Source organism: Vulpes vulpes, chromosome 2 (assembly GCF_048418805.1).
Source record: "Vulpes vulpes isolate BD-2025 chromosome 2, VulVul3, whole genome shotgun sequence".
NCBI lineage: Eukaryota > Metazoa > Chordata > Mammalia > Carnivora > Canidae > Vulpes > Vulpes vulpes.
The window spans coordinates 78,175,002-78,200,410 of NC_132781.1; the positions used below are offsets into that span (position 1 = coordinate 78,175,002).

The 25,409-nt window shown below is 46.2% G+C and overlaps 1 protein-coding gene and 1 long non-coding RNA gene across 6 annotated transcripts in view; one reads left to right on the forward strand and one right to left on the reverse strand.

Moving 5' to 3' along the window:
• The window catches only part of LNX1 (ligand of numb-protein X 1), a 181,378-nt gene that overhangs the window by 61,304 nt on the left and 94,665 nt on the right, over nucleotides 1-25,409 (forward strand). For 2 of the 5 annotated variants that reach the window (XM_072748989.1, XM_072748988.1), the window contains exon 2: nucleotides 15,813-16,299. In XM_072748989.1, the coding sequence (XP_072605090.1) occupies nucleotides 15,908-16,299 (392 nt within the window). In that variant the 5' untranslated portion in view covers nucleotides 15,813-15,907. Of the gene's footprint in view, nucleotides 1-291; nucleotides 456-15,812; nucleotides 16,300-24,441; nucleotides 24,981-25,409 lie in introns of those variants that run through there. The other 3 variants (XM_072748990.1, XM_026016514.2, XM_026016515.2) reach the window with 3 other exon arrangements.
• LOC140597892 (uncharacterized) lies at nucleotides 16,535-24,538 on the reverse strand. Its single transcript, XR_011999893.1, has 3 exons — nucleotides 24,353-24,538; nucleotides 21,937-22,010; nucleotides 16,535-21,817 (listed from the first exon to the last, which is right to left on the reverse strand). It is a non-coding gene; the product is annotated as an uncharacterized lncRNA (long non-coding RNA).

Consider the following 25,409-nt stretch of genomic DNA (forward strand, 5'->3'; position numbering starts at 1 on the left):
AAAAATAAATAAATGAGAGCTGAATGGCTTAGCTGCGTGTTTGTCCCACAGGGAGAAGCCCTTTATGAGAAGGAAGAGCAGAGGGATGCCTTTGACATTTTCCTTGCACAGGAAAATTCTCCTGGGCCAGATATTTAATCCTTTTTGTTTCTCTTAATCATTAAACCGGCCTCTGCTTGTCTGGGAAGTTGATCTGATTTTTTTTTTTTTTTTAACCCTGCAGTGGAGTGCAGTGGAGACTTTGTCAAAAACCGAACGCCAAGGTTCAGACCTGTTCGGCCCGTTTAATGGGGGTTGGGAGGCCTGCGCCGAATGATTGCAGAGTTGTCTTATTTTTGCTGCATTTGCCTTGTTTGGCCTCACTTTTCTGCGTTCGTCTCACAAGAGGCAATTGCCATCTGAACCTCTGAGATGACCTTACGCCTCCTGCCCCCCAGGTGGCGGCCCCCAGACAGGTAACTTCTGTGGGCCTCCTGGCAGCCCTCCCCCTTTTCTTCTCCCCCCAAAAACACCCAAAATCTACTGTTTTCTTTGTTCTTTGTCGGCTCCTTTGGCGTCTGGATTAGAACTGTTTACATCCAGACCTGGACTGGCTGCCTGCTGACCTTTGGTTAATGGAAAGATTTTCTCCTCCGAGCTTCCAAGAATGGATGGAACTTCAGGTCTGCTTTGTTTTTGTTTTTGTTTTTGTTTTAACTCTTCCCCTTTCTTCTCTCTTGATAGCAAGTATACCGAGGAGATGGCTCTGCCAGGACCTGACTTTTTTGTTGCTGTTAAGTAATTTTAGCTCTAGGATCCATTTTCGTTTTCTTAATCCTGATCACTCGGTCTGTACTTCTGTTCTTGACAGCCTGAGAGCCACTCTCTACACCCAAGCGCTGTCCTTAGAGAAGGGAAAATTAATCCAGTCTCCTGCTTGGGGAAAAAAAAAATGAGTCGTTTCCCTCTCAACCCCCACCTCTCCCCCCCCAAAAAAAAGTGGAGGGAGAAATCAACCTGCTAGAGGGCATTTCCTTCTGGATTCCTTCTTCAGCTACTTTTTGGAGGATTTCGGTTCACAAATACCTTTGCAGAGGAACAGCCTGTTGGGAGTTCTGCTCATACTCATCCACCCAGAAATTCAGAGTGCGCGCCCACTCTGTGGAAGTCAACATTGAAACAAGCTTAGAAAGGTTTGGTCTCTGACCAGTTGCTTTTCACCACCGTTGGGAATCCGCCCTGGCCTTATGGCCAGTCTCTCTCTCACACCTTGGAGGCCTGAATTGTTCTGTTCACTGACCTTTGTCTGTTCTTTTACCCTGAGTGGTGTATTTGGATGGTGGCTACTGGGTTGTCCCTTGCTGGTATTTTCATTTGATTCAGAGCTTTGTCAGCAGAAGAAAGCAAAAGATCTCTTCGATCCTGAATCTTCTGGAGGGACATGTGTCGTTCAAGTCACAGACCTCTCCCCAGGATGCCCTCTCTGTGGATCCCCGTGGTCTGTCAGCTTTTTGCACAGCAGTGAGGTTATGATTGAATACATCGTTTCATCCCTGTAGGTCAGGGTCCGTTGGCCACTAAGAGGAACAAAGCTGTGGCTGCTATGCCCCCAGATCTTTTTTTTTTTTTTTTTTTTTTTTTGTATTTATTTATGATAGTCACACAGAGAGAGAGAGAGAGAGAGGCAGAGACACAGGCAGAGGGAGAAGCAGGCTCCATGCACTGGGAGCCCGACGTGGGATTCAATCCTGGGTCTCCAGGATCGCGCCCTGGGCCAAAGGCAGGCGCTAAACCGCTGCGCCACCCAGGGATCCCTGCCCCCAGATCTAAGAGAAGAAAGAAATGACAGAGGCTGGAATGCGGAGTCAGGTTCTGTAGAATGTAGTTGGTCTCTTGGTTAATTTACACCCAAGCCTTATCCGAAGGAGTGAAAGACCCACAGTGGTTCCCTGCCTGGAGTAACTTCATCTCTTGGTTCAACTTCATCTCTTGGCAATAAGTAGGGCCCCATTGGAAAATATACGATGTCTTCCATTTACATTCTTGAACAAGTGACTCAACTTCTCAGACCCTCTGTTTCTTCATCAGGAAAAGGGGAGGCGATCCCAATAATACGCACTGATCGTGAGAAGTAAACGAGGGAACGTGGAGAGGGTGTCTATTGGGGGCCAAATAGAAGCAAAGTCCATTCTTGAAGGATTTTCCTGAGTCCTTGGCAGAGATAGTCTGACCCTACCAAGATAAAAGATCTTCTGTGGTTGCCGTCATTAGGAACCCTGATAGTCTTTGCTATGGTTATTAATTGTGCATAATTAACTCCACTGTTAACCGTTCAGAGGAAGAAAACAGTTTGGGAGACAGGAAAACGCTTAGACTATGCACACAAGCCGAGCGGATTGGTCTGTGCCACCTGCTCAGGAGCGGCTGGCCACTGCTCTGCCTCCTGCCCTTCCCGCCTCAGAGCTCTCATTCCACGACAGACCCACCAAACGTGGTCCTCCACGGGCCTGCAGGGGGGATAAAAGTCCTGTGGTCATTCGCTGTAATCTGACTTAGCAGGCAGCCCTTTCTGCTTGCAACTGTGCTCTCTCCAGGGCAGACTGGGTGCTTGGTTTCCTCTAATCTTGCAGATAAACACCATTTGCCGCAGCCTGGTGAGCTGTCGTGCCAAGTCACCCAGAGGAGGAGGCTGGGGAGAAGGTGGTGGCTGGTTTAGAGGCTGCACTGCACTGAGGAAGGGGGCTTGTGGCTCTCTTGGATATGATTGCCTCACTAATGGAGTATCCTGCGCCCTTGGATGACCTTGAGTCATTGCATAAGAGCAGCAGAAGTGCTCCCAGGCATCTCTAAGTCTCCTGTCTCCTGTCCTGAAAAGCTAAGGCAAGTTTCCATCATTCGTGAACAGATTGAGGGCAGAGGTTCATAACTTCCACCCTGGCGTGCTTAGGGGAACCTGGGGAAGGACTCCAGCCTCGCTGCCCATCAGTTTCCTTGCTTATCTTTCCCCAAAAATGGGATGCTACAAGGGTATACACCACCAGCTCTCCTACAGCAAGAGCTAGGTGGGCTGCAGACCTAGGTGAGTGAGTCAGGCTGGCAGGGGAGCAGACAATGCCTCACTAGGAAATAGGGGTCTTGTTTCATTCTTCGTGGAACAGTGCTACTGCTTTAGAATAGTGGCTTGGCCTCTGGCATCCGACTGCCTGCGTTCAAAAGTCAGCTCCCCCTTATACTAGCAGGGTGACCTGTGGAGGTGATTTAGCCCCGCTTTACCTCCGCTGTAAAACAGGCCTTTGTTATGGGGACGAAATGAGTGAAATGTGTAAAGTGCTTAGAAGACTGCCTGGCACAACTTGAGCTTTTGCTAGTATTATTTTTGTAAAGGGAGGTAGAGTGAGACCGATCTGGGTTCAAGACCCAATTCCACCATGTAATTATCAGGCTAAATAAGTCCCAAAGTGCTCTTTGTCTCACGTGGCATCACTGGAAAATGGAATATTTCCCAAACCCAGTGCTGAAATGGTTTCCTGTAGATTCAATATAAACGGTTTCATTGGATTCGATATAGTAGGTGCTCGATGCGTGGTAACTCTTGTTAGATTAGTACATACGGGCATCCTTGGCTTGATTGCATTTTGCAAATACTGCGTTTTTTACAAATTGAAGGATTGTGGCAAGCCTGCCTCCAGGATGTCTATCGATGCCATTTTTCCCACAGCATGGGTTCCTCTCGTATCCCTTTGTCACATTTGGGTGATTCTCATAATATTTTAAACTTTTCATTACCATTATATTTGTCATGGTGATCTGTGCTCAGTGATTACAACTCCCTGAAATCTCAGAAGATGGTTAGCATTTTTTTAACAAAAAAAGTATTTTTCAATTAAAGTATATGCATTACTTTTTTAGACGTAATGCTATTGCACACTTCATAGATTACGGTAGAGTGTAAACATAACTTTTATACACATTGGGAAATCAAAAAATTCATTTGACTCGTTTTATTATGATATTTGCTTTAATGCAAAAAATTCATTTGACTCACTTTATTATACTTGCCTTATTGTGATCTTTGCTTTGTTGCAATGCTCGCTTTGTTGTGGTGGTCTGGAACTGAGCCCGAACTGTCCCCGAGGCGTGCCTGTGTAGGAAGCAATTATCACATTGGTTGAAGTTAGACTTCTTAGGCCAAGCTGCAGTTTGGACATAATAACGATGGAGCAAGTAGTTAAGTTGAAGGCCGAAGACTCTTTGAGAAAAACAGATTTCCCAAAAGGCTCCCGAAGGGTTAGAAAGAAAAGCTGTGAACAAAGATGATCTTGCTTCTCTTGGAGCCCCAGGGTAGGGTAGCTGCCAGTCGAAATGCCTGGTCTTTTACAGACCTGTGGCAGTCGGATTCTGCGACATAAATAAACTGGATTCTCCTACAGCAGGGATTCCTAGTTTCCTGGCTTCCAGTGTCTCCCTTTAGGATGTGAATTCCTCACTCGGAGTGGAGAAAATAGGGTCTTCTGGGATTCTGACTACTTGAAAGGCCATTCTGTAAGATGCCGCCAAGAGAGGCATACAAGGGAGGCTCTGAAATGTGTCCTCCTCATCGCCTCACTACTCATGGACCTCTGGGTGGTGACACATAACTATTCCTGCTATTTATGTACTGGCATAGCAGAGACTCACTTTTATGTGGGTGGCACATTTATGGTCCTCTGACACTACCTCCAAACTATCAAGGGCTTTTCAAAACTATTTGGAAGGAAGACTACATCTCTCTTCCTGGGTTAATGGGATTTAGCCACCTTGGATCCCCAAAGAATAAGGGTTAATGTGAAAACCATACAAGTTGTTAAGTATAAAACCTGCACTTAGCTGAAATCAGAAACAGAGACTGTCAGTTGCCTCCTGTAAGCCTCATACACTCACCATTTCGTCTTCTCTCATTTTGTTCTAAGTGAACACAGACACCACAGTGACCCATTGCTTAGTTGCAGGGAGATGCATCTCAGGTCAATGTAAGAAAGAACTTTCTAAGAATCAAGGCTGTCCAAAAATCCTGTAGGTTGCCTTTTGAGGTACTGAGTTCCCTGTCACTGAAGGTGATTGCTTCTTGGGTATATTTGGTATATTTATATGTGCCCAGTCTGTATTGCTAAATGCATGAGTGAATACCAAAGGGAATTCGTGTTTCTTCAGTAACACATGTGTTTATCTGTGAAATGAAGGTTATCATTGGTCTCATAGCAGTATTAGAATGATTAAATGAGAAAATACATATAAAGTACTTAGCACAGTATCTTTAACCTGATGAACTTTTCAGTAAATAGTCATAGTCATTATGTTTTATTTTCTCCTATATTCTAAAAAGGAAGAGGAAGAGGAGGTTTCTGTTTCAGGCAGGGAGTAGACAAGATGACTTCCAAATTTGAGATTCACAGTTTTTAATGATAATCTCTTCGTTCCTATTCTTTTCAGCCCTGCCCTTCTTCTTCTGTCCTTCTAAAAGAGCTTCTTCCCCTTGCTGTTGGAGCCATGCTCTTTGATGTGATAGATTCACTGGTACAGTAGTATGTGTACTGAACATGGCAGTAGGTTCTGTCCCAATTAACCAGGGCATTGTTTTCTTTCTTTCTTTCTTTCTTTTTCTTTCTTTCTTTCTTTCTTTCTTTCTTTCTTTCTTTCTTTCTTTCTTCTTCCTTCTTTTTTTTTTTTTTACATCACTCATTTGTGCCTTGGAATGTGTGGATTTAAATTCCACCATTATTTTCCAGTGACTCTTATTTGCTCCTTATATTTGATGCATTTGTCATGGGCACGCAAAAGACTTCACCGACAATAGAGTTGAAACTCTCCAGGAATTTTCTTTAATAGCCTCTTGGCACAGTCCATGGCAAGAACACATGCATGATGGTGAGGTGTCAACATGTCATGGCTATCTGTGAGATGATTTGCATAACTTGCTTATGACTGCTTTTGTCAGTCACGTGGCCTTTTTTGAATAGAACGCTGCATGCTTAGGCTCCTGAGTACTCACATTAATATATGAGTCACCTGGTGTTTTCAAACTCCTCATTAAGTATCATTGTTATATGTGTATTAAGTGTTCTACAAAACACACACACTCAGCTAGTCTATCTGTAGTCTTTCCTGTCCAGGGGCCCTAGCAAATTCGGCTTAACAATCATCACTAGAGATATTTGTATTCTATTTTTTAAAATTTTATTTATTCATTCGTGAGAGACACACAGAGAGAAAGAGGCAGAGACACAGGCAGAGGGAGAAGCAGGCTCCATGCAGGGAGCCCAACGTGGGACTCAATCCCAGGTCTCCAGGATCACCCTGGGCTGAAGGCGGCGCTAATCTGCTGAGCCACCCAGGCTGCCCAGATATTTGTATTCTAACTTAGCAATGGATTAAGAGAAAATTACAACATTTTTAAATGAGGGCAGAACTGCCATCCTTAAGAATGGAGCAGTCTCAGTGGCTGCCATCCCAACATATTTTCCATATCCCTAAGCTATGTAGCTATGTGGTGTTCATGTGGATCACTGAGGATGTTTACCCCATTCCTGGGGGAATGTCCCTGGAAATACGTAGCCTTCTGTGCTCGTTTTCTAAGGCTGCTGTGACAAATCACCATAAACCTGGTGGCTTAAAACAACAAAATTTATCCTGTCACATTTCTGGAGGCCAGAAGTTTAAAATCAAGGTGTTGGTAGGACCTTGCTTCCTCAGAAGACTCCAGGAGAGAATCCTTCCTTGCCTCTTCCAGCTTCTGGTACCTGCAGGCATTCCTAGGCCTGTGGCTAGCTAACTCCAACCTCTGCTTCGGTCTTCCTATCACCTTCTCCTATGGGTGTGTGTTCTCTTCTTCTGTGTCTTATGAAGACACTTGTCATGGGGATTTAAGGTAAATTCGATAATCCGGGATAGTCTCATGTCAAGATCCTTAACTCAATTACATCTTCAAAGACCTTTTTTTCTAATAAGGTCACATTTACAGGTTCTGGAGATTAGAATGGGGCAAGATATTTGGGAGGAGGGGGTCAACATTCTAAACACTACACCCCACAACAAAATTTATTGGCACTCGTATACACAAGCTTCTCTCACCACTTGTAGAGGGATTTCTTGTCCACGTGGAGGCTGAAATATGTTCAGAAAAAGATAAAGAGAATTAGATTTGGCAGCCTTCACCACTACCATTATTTATTTCTATGTTCAAAACACAAGAGTGTTTTATGATCTAAAAACCTATTAAGTTTTTTCAGTCAATAGTGTGATGTGTCTACAAAAGCCAATTAGTAAAGGCCATCTTATATTGTTTGAAAAGACCAGTAGTTTCTTGGTTAGGGAAGCAACCACTCTACTGAACCATCAAACCACAACGAGATAAGGGTCCACTTCCAGGTGCCATGTTTGCAAAGGGACCTTAACAAACCAGAGAGCATCCTGGGTGGATGTTTTATTACCACCTTGACTACTGAGGAAGACAGCTAGATAACCAGAGACAAAAAGAAAGACAAGAGAGAAACCACCAATTTTCTCTTTAATTTGGGGGAGCCGCCATGTTTTGAGGGAGTGAATGTGATCTACATGACACTGAAAGGACAAAATAACCAAAGGAAAGCATTTAGCTGTTGGAAAACTGATGAGTTCCCTCCCCATCATTGCAGGTGTTTCAAGCGGAAGCTGATAGGCCATTACCATTCTGTGGTAAAGAGGATTCCTACACTTGGGGAGAATCTAACATTCTTACCCAACTCAAAATCCTCTGATTTCTTAATAAATAATTTTAAAATCTCAAATATAGATCATCATGTGACCAAATACTAGTATGTGTATTTCTCTTCTTTGGGGGATTTGCTCAGGTTCTTACCCTACCTTAATTTCTTCCCACGTGTCCAAATACCATTGCTCTTTGATGATCTACCCTGAGACCCAACTATTCCATGAGCTTTTCTGACCATTTTGGGTCACATGATACTGTTCTCTTAACTCTTTTCCTCCAAAACTTGTTCCTGGCTCCTATTTGGATGGGGTAGGGGTAGGTCGATCATACTCCTTGCCATATTCGTTGTGTATTTTTTTTGCAGTGCTTTATTTTTTTTTCCTATATGTAAGCTCCATAAGCTCCATTTTCTCTAATTAGACTTAAACTCACAGAAGATAAAATTGAATTCCCTCTGGGAGCTCCCACAGAATTTAAGACAAAGACCAAGCATGCAATAAATAGGTATCAGTGAACATATATAGAATTGAAACACAGCAGAAACAATGCCGAGAATTCAAATATCTTCCTTCACCTTGTCTTTCACTCTATAACACTTTGTTCTCTGTTAAAAAAAAAATCATTTCCTGCATATTTTTTTCAGCCCTGGGCGGAAAAGCCTGCTTTTCCATGCTTCTCCTCTGGCACTAGCTCTTCCCAAGATCCTATGGAAATTATTTGCATGATCAGAGCCATTGGTCAATGCAAAATACTCTGCCTTCATTTTTGTTGTTGGCAAGGGATCAACACCATTTCACCATGTTGATAGCCCAAGAGATGGAAGGACATTTTTTTCTGGGACAGAGTCCTTACGAACAAACCCAAGTATGACACCCAGGGGAAAGGCAGTAAATCTTTGGTCAAGAGAGGCAAAACTCCTCTCCAGCTAGCTTGTAAAAGATCTTCCCTGGGCTACTAAAACTTGTATCAGATCTGCTAGCCACTTGGGATTCTTTTCACTTAAGTGCCTCCCTTGTTCTTCCCACTTTACAGCCTGTGTTCTCAGTTGTTGGACTCCAGGCATTGTCTCCTTTATGTTCAATTCCCCTTTAATTTCCTGAAGATATTTCGACCTCGTTAAAGACCATTTGTATGTATATTTTTTCTGTCCTTTCTAGTGTAGGCAACATTCACAGATCCAATTAATGAATTGCTTGCTCCCTCTTGGAAATCACTGATTTAGATATTAAGAAGGATCAAAGCTAACCCTGACCTTTGTCTGTGAGCACCTGCCTTCTTTCTGTTCCCTCTCCTTTTCCTCTGCAATGTATATGGCACCCCTGCCTCCAAAGCCCCCTCTTCAAACCTTTTTGGCTAAAAGATAATTTTCATCCCATGGGTGACGGTTTTTGTTCAGGCCACAAAAGCACTGAATTCCTCCCTATTACTGATGTGCCTGTAAGCTAAGGAGTAGACCACAGAGCATTTGTCCATCTTCCTATGTCCCTTAGGTCACAGTTGATATTTATAAAAATTGATGGCACGTAATTGATACCTCCAATTTTCACACAATTTATCTATAATTTAAAATGTAATTACAAATTTACTTCGTTTAATAGAGAAAGAGCTTGCCCTAACTTTGATGATCACTCCCCGCCCCCCACAAAAACCTAATTTAGGAGTTCCGCTGGGCCAGGGCAGTGGTAAGACAAACAAAGCAGCGAGTAATTATTTTGGAAAGAGAAATGAGGTCACCAATGTGAAGAATTTACCAGCACTATTCAGTTTGGTCCCCCCACGAGTCTATGTCTGGTCTTCACGGTCCAGGACGGTGTACCTGAGTGACTGGGATCTCTGCACTGAGGTGTGGCCTTGATGACCAGTTTGAACTCAATTCTATAACCCTTCCGCCCTAGTAGCTTCATCCAAATTTCAAAGCATCATCAATGACAAAAAACCTCAACCTCAAAAAACCTGAAGCTGAAAGTTCCCTCAGAAATGATCTAGCATAGAGGTTCTTAGGCTTTACGTGTTTATGTAAAACACTGGGGGTGGTGGAAGGGATTAGGAGATTTTGAACAACATTACATAGGTCAGCAGAATTTATGAGGCAACACAGCTACAGTAGGACAGGGCCCCACACTGTTTACATAGTCACGGAGTCCTTGCTGGAGAGAATGTTTGTCACTGAACTGATGTGCTCTCAAAACAGAGCTCTTGCAGGATTCAATTATCTCGTGAGCATTTTGAGGTCTGGCATTAGATTATATTTCCGTCCTCTCATGTGAAGCAAATTCTTACTCTGGTTTATGAGTCCTTTGATGAGCTGCTCACCTAGTGGTCCCAGATGACTAGGACACCTCCTCAGACACTTTCCTTTTCCAGCACTTATGCACCTTGTTCTTTCTTTCTTTCTTTCTTTCTTTCTTTCTTTCTTTCTTTCTTTCTTTCTTTCTTTTTCTTTCTTTCTTTCTTTCTTTCTTTCTTTCTTTCTTTCTTTCTTTCTTTCTTTCTCTTCCTTCCTTTCTTCTTTCCTTTCTTTCTTTTCTCCTTCCTTCCTTCCTTCCTTCGAGCATCCAGAGCTCCAGGACTTTCACCTCATCTCATTGTTCTTCCACCAGCTGCCCTTGGCTTGTCACTTCTTTAACTTTTTCATTGATTAGTAATGTCAGTGAGTGTTAATAGATGTTGTGCTCTGGATGAAAGAAAAAAATGCTCTCTGATTTGCCATTTGTTGAAATGGTTTCCATTTCTCTTTTTCCCTTGTTGTTCAGTTTGTCAGTACATTTTAGAACAGCAAGGTTTATCAGAATATAGGAATGCTTACAGATGAAGTGGGAGAGTCCAAAGCCCCAAATACCACTCATTCTTGGGATTGGGTTATACGCTGAGGATTCTAATACTCAACTCTTTAGCCACTGAGGAATTTCTGTTTATTTAAATCCATCTAATGCCACTAAATATCTTTGCATTTTCTAAACTGTGTCCCTAGCCATTACTTTTCTACATTATTACCCTTGATTTTTTTCTTCCCTTCTGTGCTCAGGAATTGCTAATAGCTTTCCCCAGGCTTCAGGGCAGTATCTGGCTTGGAGCAGGCCAAGATTGCAATGACATCAGTGGCCTGCCACTGCCTTAGGCATGCGTGCAGTTACTCCATTTCACTCTGTCCTAGAGTTTGGGGGTTCATTCTAAACATACGTTGTAGGAGGGACACTAAATAATTGGGGAGTTTGCAGAGGAGAATGGTCAGCATCACAGAGCACAAGGAAACTGAAAGGAATGCCAGATAGCCTAAGGTTGCTGGACCTGGGGGTGGGGGGAAATGCGGCATCTTCCAACAATTAAAGGACTTAAGGAATTCGACATATATTTTTTTTGAATGTGACATATTCTAAATAGCTCCTAGGATAATACTGGCACCCATGCCCGGGGGGGTGGGGGGTGGGGGTGGGAGTGGGGAGGGATGAGTTCTAGAGAAGCAAATTTTTTACTATATACAGACTGTCCCTTCTAGTAGTTAAAGCTCTCCAAAGCAGGATGATCTATTTTAGAAGGTAGTAAAGGGCTGTTTCATTTAGGAACCTTCTCTCAAGTTCCCTTTCAACACAAAGAGCTCAATGGGCTCAACATTTCATCTTTGTCAAGGTCAAAGTCCCAGTGCAGGACACACTGCCAACTTGACTATGAGGATGAATTCTTTTTAATAACGTGAGGTCCCATTACTGTTGTTATAAAACAGTGACTCACGTAGCAATTCAAGAGAAGCTATGGAGTCAAGTCTTTGTCCTTTCAATAGGAGGAAACTGTGGAAACGTCAGTGCAGCCTGCCAAATGGTATGTTTACTCATCATCTTTCCAGTGCACTAGATGGTTTATCTCCAGGAACCATTTTCTATAAAGCCAGCGTGCATTTAAAGGAGAATTAACAGGACACTAGCCCATCAGGGACCCCATTGTTCTAGTAGGTTATGCCATGCAGAAATATTCCCACTTCCAAACAGGTTGAATCCCAATGGCTATTCTTAAGACTAGCAGATTTTTAGTTCAGATGACAGTAAGCCATAGGACCTCTAATGACCCTTTCGGTCACAGCGCAGGTTCACATTTGCTCTGGAATGTGTCTTTGCTGTCAGCTGCTGAAGTTTAGAATTTGAAAGTTAGTTTAAAAAAAAAAAAACTAAAAAAAAATAAATAAAAAAAATAAAATTAAAATAAAATTAAAAAAACCTCAAAAATAAAAAAATAAATACAAATAAATAAAAAAATAAAAATAAAAATAAAAACCTCTGTACACATTCTAGGTGTGATCATAAAGCTAGCAGGAAAGGGAGCAGAGATGAGGAACACAGATGAAGATTTTTAGTTCTCCTGTCACTTCTCACCATGACATTGGCAAACTACACATATCTCTAAAAGTCACCTTGAGCTTCTATTGCAGCCCCAAATTACAGGAGACACAGAGAAGATCATTCCAAAGCTACAATAGAATAGGGTTCTACCAAGGAAGCGTATTCAACCCCCTGCTCCAGACACACACCCAAGGACGGAATCCACTTTCCTTCTCTTTCTCCAAACTAAAAAAAAAAAAAAAAAAAAAAAAAAAGCCAGATTGTCTCCCTACCTCAACCAGGACCAGAATTGCTGAGGGTTGGCAGCTACGTGACATGAACGAGCTCAAAGCTGATGGGCCTTCTCACTTACTTTTGGAAAAAAACAAGAGTTTCCTTTTAAGCCACAATGATTTTGGATAATTTCTTATCTGTTCAGCAAGGCACACATATGTCTCAAAAACATGATACATCATACACGTTGATGAAATGTAAACTAGAAATAAGAAACCTCAAATAATATTAATCATAATTTTTTAAGGCAACCTAGTTCTTTCTTTAGAGCCCAAACCACTTTTTTTTTTTTTTTTTGGCCAATTCTCTCATAATCTGTGTCTATTCGTGTAGTCTGTGTAGTCTTTTATTTAGTCTGAAGCAAAGTTGGAAAATATATACATGACTGTTTACATTAATATTATGTTAAGAATCTGGTGTACTCAATGGACAAGTGCCAGGGAATTCAAATTTCTCTTTGTAAACCAAGAAAAGGAAAGAAAAAAGCATTGGGGTTAGAGCTAGAACCCACCATTTTTGCTTGCCCTTTCCGTTCATTCAGTTTTAGGCATTTCTGCAGTCAGTAAAGTCAAGGAATATTCTTAATCAGAGCCTTGGACAAACCTATTAGCAATGGGCCTCAAGAGATTTTAAACCTAATTTCCTGGGGCTCTTCTATTCGGTTCGTTAAATTCCGACCAGTCATGATCAGGAAAGATGCTGGGACACAACATAGCGAAATGGTTAGGAACAGAAACTGGAGTTGGTAGCACTTCTTGCTTTGTTTCCCTTTGGCCTAACTAGCAAGTGGCTTCCATGTCACATCTCAGCTTCTTCATCTGTCAAATGAAAACAAACAAAACCCAACAACCCTGGGGATTTGAGTGGATTAAATAACATAGTCTATATAAGGCCCCCTGTCCAAGGACAGTGCCCTGTCCAAGGTACATGCTCAAAAACTATTAGAAAGTAAAGAAAACAATTTTTTTTTCCCAAAAGCCAACCACTCACAACAAAGCAAAACTGTGCTGTATTAGCACAGAGTCCTAGAACTCTGTTTCTGAAAGGAATTTTGTGGGATCACTCTGGTGGCTTGCTTTTTTCCTTACTTTTTTTGAAGCTAGGGTTCTTCCAACAGAATATTGTAAGGAAACTGGTGTCGGAGACATAAAAATGGAGCTGGAACCGGGTGGGGAGAAGTAGGCAAGTAGCTCCACCCAAACTGCCTTCCCATCTTCCCTCCCCTGGAAGACTCTGAGGCACCTGTCACTTTCCAGCGCACAGTCTGGCCCAGACCAAAAATCTGGCCCCGCCCCACCACTGCACGCGTAAGGGCATGGACCAGAGATGTGAAGTTGGCTTTCTCGGCAGCACGACCAGAGCCACAACTGCATTCCCTGTAGCTTTCCAGGACTGCACAACGAGAACGAATGGACAGGACCCAAGCACGTGGGGCTGTTTGACAAAACTCTTGTCAAAGTTCAAAATATGTGAACTTTTTTCCCCTATCATGGATGATAATCTTTTGGGTGGCCCATTTCCGTTTTCATGTTTACTTTTTGACTGTTTTTCATGCCACTTAAAGCATTTCCTGTGTGGTTCCAGTACCTTCTATCAGCCTTGAGGACAAATAGCAGCTGTGTGTGTTTCCATGAAATTTGACCAGAAACAACTTGACCCCCTCCCTCTGCGCTCTCTACCTTTGCCTTCTGTGGTCTCTTTTGATGCTAAATAAAATGCTGTGATTTCTAAATGTTTTCACATTCAGGGCATTCTACTTCAACCTCCTGACCAGAGTGTTCTTTCAGGCATATTAGCACAGCGCAGAAATGTAAACACGAAGCTGAAGAGCTTGAAGTCAATGTATTTTTTTTTTTTGAGATAAGGCAATGCTCCCACAAACAACCTCGGACTTAATTTGGTAAAGAAAAAAGATGCACCACGGTTTAGGAATGCTGTGCCCTTTCCAAATGCAGCGGGCTTCCTGTTGGCTTCTTCGTGCGTCTGTATGTTCTCGTGGAAGGCCTCAAGTCTGCTTGTTTTCCAAAATAAAAGAACCTCGAGGGGGCGGTGGGTGACAGAGGGTGTGGGATTCTTCATCCTCATGAGCGTTGACCCAGAGTAGCCTAGTGCACACTTTTGTTTGCTCTGGTCACGTGGGCTTCCAGTTGCTGGTGCTCATGCCTGCCTCCCAGGACGGGGCCTCCAGGAGAACAAGGGCATGTCCTCTAGAGCTCTCCTCAAGGTCTCCTCCACGCCTCGCTCACTACCTAGCTCAGGGTTGGTGCTCAAATAATAGGTATTGAATGATTCTCAGAAGCTTCTAGGTATTAATCAGGAACGTGAGAATTTCCTCTATTTGGACTCCCATTCCAGGGGAAAAAATACATGGCGTGATAGTGCTCTACTGGGTTGAAATAGATATATAATGAAATAAAAGGGTGCTATCAAAAAGCAAAAAGAGCCCTTTGAGGAATTATGGCTTTCAGTTTCCAGGTCAGTTGCGTAAGACAGGAGACAGAATGAACTCAACAAATACATGTAAAAATAGTGGCTCACCTTGGCCGAGCACTTCCTGTGTTCCAGGTACAACTGGAAGAACTTTCCGTCTCATATCTCATTTCATCCTCATGGCAACCCTAGGAGGCAGGCTATTGTTACCCTCCTTTTCCAGATACCGATTAAATCACTGGCCCATCACAGTGGCGGGATTCGAACCCAGGCAGTGCAGCCCCAGAGCCCCATAACCACTAAGTGACCGGCCGAGCGGATCAAGTGCAGAGGGAAGAAAATGTGCTCTCAGTGCAGGAAAAATACAACAGACTCAGCCGCTCTCATTTCTTCCCAGATGGTCGAGCTGAAGGCTCTGCTGCCCTATATTTTTGGAGTTGTAGAGAAAGTTGAGAAGAAAAATAAGAGAAAGCCATTGGAGTGTTAACTGTTCTTCTTGTCCTTATATGACAGAGCATTTTATTATTTTGTAAAGATTTTATTTATTTATTTGACGGACAGAGAGAGAGAGAGAGTTAGGGAGAGAGAGCACAAGCAGGGGGAGCAGCAGAAGACCAGCTGAGCAGGGAGCTGGGCAGGGGGCTCCCCAGGACCCCAGGATCATGACCTGAGCCGAAGGCAGAGGCTTCACCGACCGAGCCACCCGGGTGCCCCCCGACAGAGCATTTTATAAATCACTGGTCTAATTGAATTATACTAACAATTTATATTTCTTAGGGCATATTTCCTTTGAGTTCCTCTTGGCGTTTCCCAGATAGTGACCAATGGTTTCCGCCACCCTACCATGAGGCTGCTAGAGGTAAACATGATTACCACGAGGACAGATGATAAACTGAGGCGTAAGGAGGCAAGGTCCCTTGTCCAAGGTCATGTTGGGCACCAGAGTGGCCTGCTGAACCACAGCACGGGGCCCTGCCCACTGGTGGCAGAGTCTTCAAGTCCATTGTGAGTGGAGTCTTCAGCCCCCCCCCCCCCGCCGAAAACAAAGATGAGCTCTCTCGTCCTTCTTTTAGGTCTTTGGATGGCTCCTGGAGGATCTTGATTTTTCTCCTGAGGACATCTTGTTTTCCTGGGACAGGTTCATGCCAGACCGTCTCCCCAGTCGACCATGAGCCAGCCAGACCCCACCAGTCACCCTGATCCCAGCCCCGCACCCCTGTGTGTGGTGTGTGGCCAAGCCCACTCCCCTGAGGAAAACCACTTCTACGCCTACACAGAAGATGTGGACGATGACCTCATATGCCACATCTGCCTACAAGCTCTGCTGGACCCCCTGGACACTCCGTGTGGACACACCTACTGCACCCTTTGCCTCACCAACTTCCTGGTGGAGAAGGACTTCTGCCCTGTGGACCGCAAGCTTGTGGTGCTGCAGCATTGCAAGAAGTCCAGCATCCTGGTCAACAAGCTCCTCAACAAGCTGATGGTGACCTGCCCGTTCTCGGAGTACTGCGCCGAGGTGGTGCAGCGCTGTGACCTGGAGCAGCACTTTCAAACAAGGTAGGGCCTCCTCGTGGGCCAGCCCTGAGCAGCTCTGTCCTCTCAGGGACTGCTGGGCTCACCTGCGCCCAGGGGCAGTGCTGTCCTGGGGCCGGGTGCTCCACGAGACGCCTTTTCTCTGCCTTCTTCCTTGCAGCCGATGAAAGCATTCACCCCAAGGAACCCTTCGAGGTGATTGCAACTACGGTCCGGTCTGAGAAACCAGCACGTGATAGAGTTGTGGCCTGTAGAGGTGTAGGGGAGGGGGGTTATTTTATTGTGGTAAAGTATACATAACATAAAATCTGACATCTTAACCATTTTTAAGAGCCACACTAAGTACAGTGCAGTGGTCGCCGCCATCCTTTTCCAGAACTGTTTTCACCTTCCAGAATTGAAACCATACCAGTACTCCCATCACCTCCTGGCTGGGCCCTGGTAACCACCATGCTGCTTTCTGCCTCTATGAATTGGACTGCTCTAGGAACCTAATAGAAGGGAAATCATAGCATAGTTGTCCTTTCGTGACTGGCCTATTTCATACGCAGACACTCTGAAATGTCAGAGATCCTGGAAAGACCTGACCAGCCTCTTTTTCTGACGCTCCTGGCCCCCAAAAGGTTTCCTAGTGGCCATTGCGTATCTTTTCATGTTAGAAAAAAAAAGAAGTTTCCCAATTTGATCCACGGTTATTAAAACTTCCTCTGTATGGGAATTGACAAAGTCCAACTCTTCTTTGACGGTATGTGAGGTTTTAAATGGGAGTCAACTAAGTTTTAAGTGGAGAAATGTAGAAAACTGCTGCCTGCCAGTGGTTTTTCTGCTAAGCGTTTGACACACTGGCAGCAGAGTGATGTGTGACCACCTCTGCTGGTGGAGAGCATCATCCCCTCTACTCGTCTGCCTCTTATATTGTCCACGTACGCTGTCATGTTCCTGGGCTTTCCTGTGTGGATGACCTCGGGGCAGCCCTGGACCTCGTTTCATGTGAGGTCCTCTCTTAGAACATGTAAGGTGCTTAAGAGAGGGTGAACAATGATACCACAATTATTTGTAAGAGGAAATGTGGGAGCCAGTATTTACCTTAGTTCCTCTCGTGACAAGGGCGAGAGGTAGGTGCAGGTGTTTTTTTCTAAAGGTCACATACCTTAGGCCGTGAATCTGAGTCTTTGTTTTGTAGGACACACAGATTCTCTAGTGTAGAAGTTTGCATCCAGGGCAGTGGCCCGGGTGTAACGCTTAGCACTTGTTTTCCAAGCTACTCATGCCAGTGAACTCGCTTTTCTCCCTTAAGGATGTTGAGTAAAAGGCATCCGACCCAGGTTTGTGGGTTGCCTCTGAGCCTCCATTGTTGGCACCTAAATGAGGGTGCCCCTCTTCTCATTGCCCAGAAGGAAGTGTGGCCAGAGGAGAAGGGGCTAAGGGAGTCTATTGGTGACCTTTGCTGGACGTTTGACCCACAGGGGAGAGGCACTGTCTGCAGGGAAGTGGGCCTGGGGCAGGTCACAGTGAGGCAGATACTGACAGCTGCTGGTGCAGAGCCGGAGCCAAGGTTGGGGCCACCCTGGCTAAGGGAGGTGAGGAGTGGTGGAGGAGAAAGGCCCTGGTAGGGCTCCCTTCACACCTCACATTCCCCACTCCCGACATTTGTACCCTCTACCTTTGTGTTTGGGAGCTGCATGAGTTTCCCGTTGCTGCTGTGGCAAATGATCGCCAACTCAAGAGCTTCAAGCCACGCATACGTGTTATCTTACAATTCTGAGGGCTACAAGCCCACCATGGGGGGGCACTGGACTGACATCAGGAGGTAGGGAGGTCTGATTCCCTCTTGTTTTAGAAGAGAATTCCTTGCCTTGCCTTGCCTTGCCTTGCCTAGCTTCTGAGGCTGCCTGCCTTCCCTGGCTCATGGCCCCACTCCCCATCTTCAAAGCCAGGATCATCTTCCACTCTCTCTGCCTGTCTCTGTCTCTGTCTCTGTCTCTCTCTCTCTCGATGCTTGTCTCTGTCTCTGTCTCATCTCTGCTTCCATCATCACATCTCCCTCTGTGGCTCTGGCCTCCCTGCCCCCCTCTTCCAAGGACCCAGTTGGTTTTTACACTGGACCCAGTTGGATAACCTACAACCATTTTCTCATCTGAAGATCCTAATTTAGTTACATCTGCAAAGTCCCTTTGGCCACGTGAGGTGACATATTCACAGGCTCCGGGGCTTCGGAGGTGGCTGTCTGTGGGGGCAGGCGTTGTTCTGCCCACCACAGAAGCCCTGCCGGGGAGGAGAAGAGAGGGGAGAGAGGAGAGAAATGGAGGTGGTCTGTGGAGGCAACGTGAACATAGCAGCTCCTCCTCAAGAACTGATGTGGGGCCAAGATTATCCCTAAACCTGGAGATAAGATGGCATATGGCGCAGAGATGGGTCCACACCAGAAGTGGGGCGAGGGAAGAGCCAGGAAGAAGCAATTGGGTGTACGGGGTCTCCAGGAGACAGATGGCGCCCCCTCAGCTGCCCGGAGTGGGCATGTCATTCACCCCCCCACACCCACCCCTACCCCCACGCAGGCACCGTGGCCCACACACCTCCAGGAAGCTCAGGGAAAAGTCTGGATGAATCCTCAGCTGATAATGATATGCATCATTGAAAAACAACAGTGAGGAAAGAACTCGGAACTAATTGAAATCATCTCTTCACACTGAGGCCTCAGGAGTTTTTCACAGGCGCCCATCCCAGCTCCCTGTGCACGGGGAAACTCCCACGTAAGGGATGTGGGGCCTCAACACCCGCTCTTGATCTGCCCCACACATCAGCTTCCTAAGTAGGTTGAAACCAACGTTTCCAAAAATACATCGTGTATATTAGTCATCAAATGCTTAATATACACTCCCTCCCCTCCCGCCCTGTGGGCATTTGATTGGCAAGGACTAGACACTTGGAGCTAATCTGGGACCTGACTCTGGAGCCCTGTTAGGTGTCGGGCCAGCAACTGGGCCAAGGGACCATCTCTTCCTCCCCTCAGAAGGGATAGTGAGGGGCGCCTGGGGGGCTCAGTGGTTGAGCATCTGCCTTTGGCTCAGGGTGTTATCCCGGGGTCCTGACATCGAGTTCCTGCAGGGAGAGCCTGCTTCTCCCTCTGCCTGTGTCTCTGCCTCTCTCTCTGTGTCTCTCATGGAAAAATAAATAAAATCTTTAAAAAAAAAAAAAGAAGGAAGGGATATTGAGATCAAGTTGTTACTACTCTGGAGTCCCTTTAACTGGAAGATGCCAAGAGGTGGCCAGGCGGCAGGTGTTTTCCTTACGTTTCTATAGGAGACCCCCAGTTTGGTGGCCGCAGGTACCAGAGTGTCGTCACACCTCTGTCCTAGAAGATAGCTTTGTTTGTAAATTTTGCATCTCATTTTCAGTATTTAAAATGTAATGAGTTTTTTTAAGATACTTTTTGGCTTGTGGCATTGGCATGGATAGAAACTAGGCAGGCTCAGGGTCGATCTCATAAGGAGACTTAACTACAGTTCTGGTTGAAGACTGGCATGTGACCAGAGGCAGAGGGAGAAGCAGGCTCCATGCAGGGAGCCTGATGTGGGACTCGATCCCGGGACTCCAGGATCATGCCCTGGGCCGAAGGCGGCGCTATCTACACACTCGCTTCCTAACAGCCCCGGGCTTCAGGGGGGAGCTCCAGACTTAGGCTTCTCCACCTGGAGAATGGGAACTTATTTCAGTGGGGTTCCTTGAATACAAAGCTCTTCAGAGATGGGTCACATGTAGAATGTTGCCACTGTCCTTCTAGAAAAGAAGACGTGGCGGAGAAATATCTTCCCGCTCAGCCAAGGTCTCTGTTTATGACCCGTCTGTAGGCCCCCGCTAATCCTAACAGTTGACTTGAGCCAAGGATGCAGGCAGGCGGCATCACGTCTTTAAACAAACGCTGCCGGGTTGCTCCAGGACTCATGTCATTTGTAAACATCGCTGTAAACGTTGTTATCTGACCACTCCAGACCCTGCGTTGAATGTAAATCCTGAAGCAAAACATCTAGGACTGATTGTGCTTGTGCACGACTGGCTGAACCAGCAGCTCCTTGGACAACTGTTCCTGACTTCAGATGAGAGGGCTCTCCCGCAAGAGTAAGCCTGAGCATGTGAGCTCATGTTTGGAATCTTCTGGCTGATTCCACTGACCTCTGTCCTCTTAGGTGTGGGTCTCCTGCAGAGAATCCCCACGTGGGTAATAGGCTTGTTGAGTCGAGGGATGGACAGGTTTCCTAACCGTAGGCCGTTGCCAGGAGACCTCCCAGAGGTGCTGTAGGGGCCAGGCCGATGCATCCCTCTTGACCCAGATCCCTCTTGACCCAGAAAGCCTTTACTTCCTTGATCCTCAGTGGGCGTCGTCTTAGGCCCAAGCCCACATCTTCCTTGTGTGGTATCATCATCCGAGTGTGTATTTATCAAGGATCTACAATAGGCCAGGCCGGAAGGGAAGAAAAATCTATACACCCCATGATTTCTGCCTCCGAGGCAATGAACTTTGAAGAGCGGAGAAGTTGAAAACGCATGCCCATCAAATTGTTTCATGGGATGCGTCCCTTTGCCCTTCAGTTTCTGTCTTATGGAAGATCATAACTGGGGGGGCGGGGGGGGCGGGGTGGATAATAAAGCTGACCCTTAAGCATTTACTAGCAGGAATAAAGAGATGGTTGTCCGGTGTTTTGTAAACAGCCTTGCATGAAAATGTGTATAACTGGCCCAAGATACACCTGACTGAGGGTTTCCTTGGGTTTGGTTTTATTTTTGTTTTGTTTTGTTTTTTTAGTTAACTTTGCACCCAGAGTCCCGGGAGTTTCTTCTCCAGACACCTGCCCCGGAACCTCTCTTGACCTTTACTGTCTAGCAGGTGGCCCCTTTCAGCAGGGAGTTCAACACAGCCCCGACAGTTACTGTCTGTAGAGCAGGAAGGATGCAGTGGCCAGGGGACAGGTCTCGGGAGTATTGTCCTGTGGAAAGATGGGTAGGTTACGGGTCTTGTCGGTCACGTCAGCCAGGCTCAACATCTTCACTCTGTGTTTTGACATACCTTCTTCCAGTGACGTTCCAACCCTGAACCCAAATTTTTCTTGGCTCCCCCCTGGTCGAGAGCTGCTCCTTGCACTCTCCTGGGCACGGATGAAAGGAGGCGGTCGTCCTGCCTTGCCTTCTCCAGAACCAGAGTCTCTATCACACTCTGAGCCGTTTGCTAAAGAAACAACATCCTCCTGGGCACTCATGCCCAAAATCTTCCTTACCTTTTTCCTTTCTTCCTGGACATTTATTATCCTGCCATATGACTCCTGCTGTGGCTCTTGGCCCACTTGAAGTCCTGAAGTCCCTTTTTGTTTTGTGTCGCTGATTTGCCTCTGATGAAGTAAGGTTGGCCCCAACACTTGACTCCTTAACCAAATTGAATTCTTGTTCTTTCCACAAATATTTCTTGAGCATCTACTGTGTTCTAGGCACTACGGCAAAGATGCAGTTTAGAGCAAAACCAGTAGAGAGCCTGCCTTCAAGGAGTTCCCTGGTTAGTGAAAAGAGACAAGAAACCAGGAGGTTATGGCTGATATCTGAGATGACATTTAAGGATAGATAGAACTTAGGTCAGGCAAAGGGTACAAGGTTTAAGGTTAGGGCAATTACCTGGCAAGGTAGCTACAGAATATGAGCATTAGGAGGTGGGATCCCATCCTCGAGGGATTGTATCAGGATTACACCTGTTGGCAGATATTAGAAAATTCAAGTTATCTTGCTTGAACTTTGTAAAAGTTTTATTTTTCTTATACAACAGAAAGTATGGGGGTAGGAAGTCCACGATGCTGTCATCGTGATGCCATCAGGAATCCAGGCTCTTTCTGCTTTGCAGATTAGCTCTCCTCCTCTGGCCCCAAAATGGCCTCTCAAACTCCAGCATCACATCCAAATTCCAGGCAGAAATAAGCAGGCAGAAAGGACCGCAGGAAGGGCAAGTCAACAATGTGAAAATGGAGGACTTCTCTTTAAAAACCCTTCTGGGATGCCTCACCCCGTAATTTCTGCTTGGGCCTCACCGACCAGTCTCATATTATATGGCCACCCATCTGTGAGAGAGGCTAAGGTGCGTTGCCGCCACCAAGTAAACCAAGCTTCTACTGAAAGGAAGAAGGGAAGAGCAGGTATTAGATAGGCAACCAGCAGTTTTTGCAGGTAGCGACATAAGCAGCAACAACAAAACCATTCTTTTGTTTTTATTTCACGTTCATATCCGTTAATGAATGGTATGCAAGGACAGACATCCTTCCTTGGTCACTGAGGCTCGGAGAAGCAAGCTGAACATGGCCAAGATTATCGAAATACAATCTAGCGCATTAGGAAACCCTCAGCCTTTATTCTACACCATGCTTTTCTTTTTTTTTTTTTTTTAAGATTTTATTTATTTCTTCATGAGAAACAGAGAGAGAGAGAGAAAGAGAGAGAGGCAGAGGGAGAAGCAGGCTCCATGCAGGGAGCCTGCTGTGGGACTTGATCCCGGGACTCCAGGATCATGCCCTGGGCCGAAGGCGGCGCTAAACCGCTGAGCCACCAGGGATCTACACCATGATTTTCATGAGCTCTGATCCATATGGTAGATCTTGGACACTCGGGAGGGTCACGTCCCAGAACCCTGTGAAACTCCACAACCAGGAAGCAGCTGTAACCTGTCACGTCCCTAACAGCGCAGGAGGCTAGGAAAGAAAAGAATAGCAAAGCCTCTTGGAGATAGGGGCTGAGCCACCCGCTGAACTCTCTCCCTGTCATTGGCTGTCACTGCGGAGTAACTGTCAGTCACTGTCAGGGGTTGTTATTAACTGTAATTATTAATTCCCTGCTACAATTTCTGTAACAATAGCCGACACCCATCGAGCCCTTTGCTCTTTCCAGGCATTAGCCCTTTCCACTTTCCTGACAAGGCCATAATTAAGACCTATTGTCACTGTCTTTCTTTCACATGGAAAGAACCAGTGGTTCAGAGAGGTCAAACAATATGCCCTGTGTCACCCAGCTCGGATGAGGCCGAGCTAGGGTTCAAAGTCGTCTGTTTGACTCCAGCAGCTAAATACCCAACCTTTAACTTCCTTTTGGCTGCTATTTCATTTTACTTCCTTTTACGGGCCCTGACTCACCCTTGCATACCAGGCCTATGGGGAGTGGAATTCAAAGGAGAGTCCCAACCAAACTGTAAGTGACTACAGGCCGTGCTTTACAACAGGATTGCTTATCGCCGATCAAAATTGTAGCAGTTACACCTGTGCATTCTCAGGCTCCACTGGGCTTAGACTCTCTCAGCCCAGCCTCAGGTACATGCACTTCTCTGAGGCCAAATTCCTGTTTCACTACAGCTCACCCTGTGGGCTTCCTCGTGGGCTTCGCTCAGGCCAGTCTGGTCTGCTGGGATCGCTTGGGTGCCATTAGTTGGAACTATCACTCTGAGCCATCTCTGTGAAGATCTAGGTCTCGAGCTGCAAGGAAGGCCCAAATCTCCTGAAGATGGGATAGAAGGAGAGGAGTCCCGGGGGCTTCTGGGATGTCACAGGGCTTTGGCCTGCAAAGAGGTCCTAATGTGAAGGTTGACAGCATGGGTTAGGGTCACGGATCTTAGAGCTGGAAGCGATGGTGTGGCCCAGCCACTGGCAGGACCCAGAGGGTAGGGCATGAAGAGAGCTCCATTTCAGAGATGAGATGGCTGAGGCTCAGGGCTTAAGTGAAATGCCCACTGTCCTACAACTGGTACCAGAGCTTAGGTCAGCCACTCAGGGGAGGAAGAGGAACGGAGAAATCTCTCTCCTTGCAGAACAGGAACCTGTGCATCGTTCGGACAGGACTCCATGTCTGTCTATCAGTGCTCTCTGCTATTCTCCAAGACAGTGACACAGCCTCATCACGTAAAGGGCAGAGTGTCCCAACCAGTAGAGAAGCTGTCACTGCTCTTCCATCTGCCAGTGCAGTCAGGACAGGGACGGTAAAACATCCTAAAGGCACATTCTAAATACACATTGAGACGCGGCATTGGTTTGTGTTTAACCCTCCCCTGTCACATCACCTGAAGGCTCCCTTGGAGCTCACATCTCCAGGCTGTGTCCAAGGATGCTCATTCCTTACAGTTGTCTTCCTCTGGCGAACTGGGGGGACAGCTTTGGCTGATTTGCTTACCCACCCCACGGGGTCTGAATGGGCCAGGCTCGTGCCCTCTTCCGACGCAGCTCAGCTTCCAGCCCATCTGCTCCCAGCCAGTGATGTCAACATACCAGCTGCTTCCCGAGAACCAGTCGGCATCCTGCAGGAGGGGCAGGTCCCTCTCCCGGGCATCAGCCTGCTTGCTCTCAGCCTGAGCCCTCTTGCCAACCATGGTGGGTCCCTCCGGTCTCTGTCGCCCCATCTGAGAAGCGGAGGGCACGATCCTCTGGCAGGCCTGTGATGCATCAGCGTGGCTCCATCTAAGGACTCCAAGTCCGATGCCTCACGAGCTACCGATTGTGGGGATATGGCCAGGGTCGTCTCAGGGAACTGAGCTGGGCTGGGCCCCTGCAGCTGACAGAGAGAAGGTGGCCAGGAAGAAAGCAGCATCCTGGGTGGAAAATGAAGGCGCTTCTGCTGCTGGTCCTGCCTTGGCTTAGCCCTGCCAACTACATTGATAACGTGGGCAACCTGCACTTCCTCTACTCAGAACTGTGAGTCCCGCTATAACGCTGCCTGCCTGTGTCTGTGTGTTGGGCATGTCGGGGGTGGAACCGGAGTCAGTGCCCTGGCTGGGATGTCTGTGTAGAGGAATCAGTTCCACGTGAGCTAGATGCACTGGGACAAAGCACCCTGCAGCAGCCCCAAGCGGCATGCTAGGGTCTGTGACTTGACAAAAAACAAAAAAACAAAAAACACCATCTCACTGATGCGCTGCTTGCTTTCCCAGCGAGGCATTTTGCTTCTTGCTTCTGTGCCAACACTGCCTTTTTCTTCTTTTTCTGTACTCTACTTTTTCTCAATAGATGTGTCTTCTCTTCCTTCCCTAAATAGAACCAAAGAGCAATTAGGAACTGCAGGCACAGAACTGCAGACACAGAACTGCAGCCCCTGTCAGGCATTTCTAGCTGGGAGGAGACAAC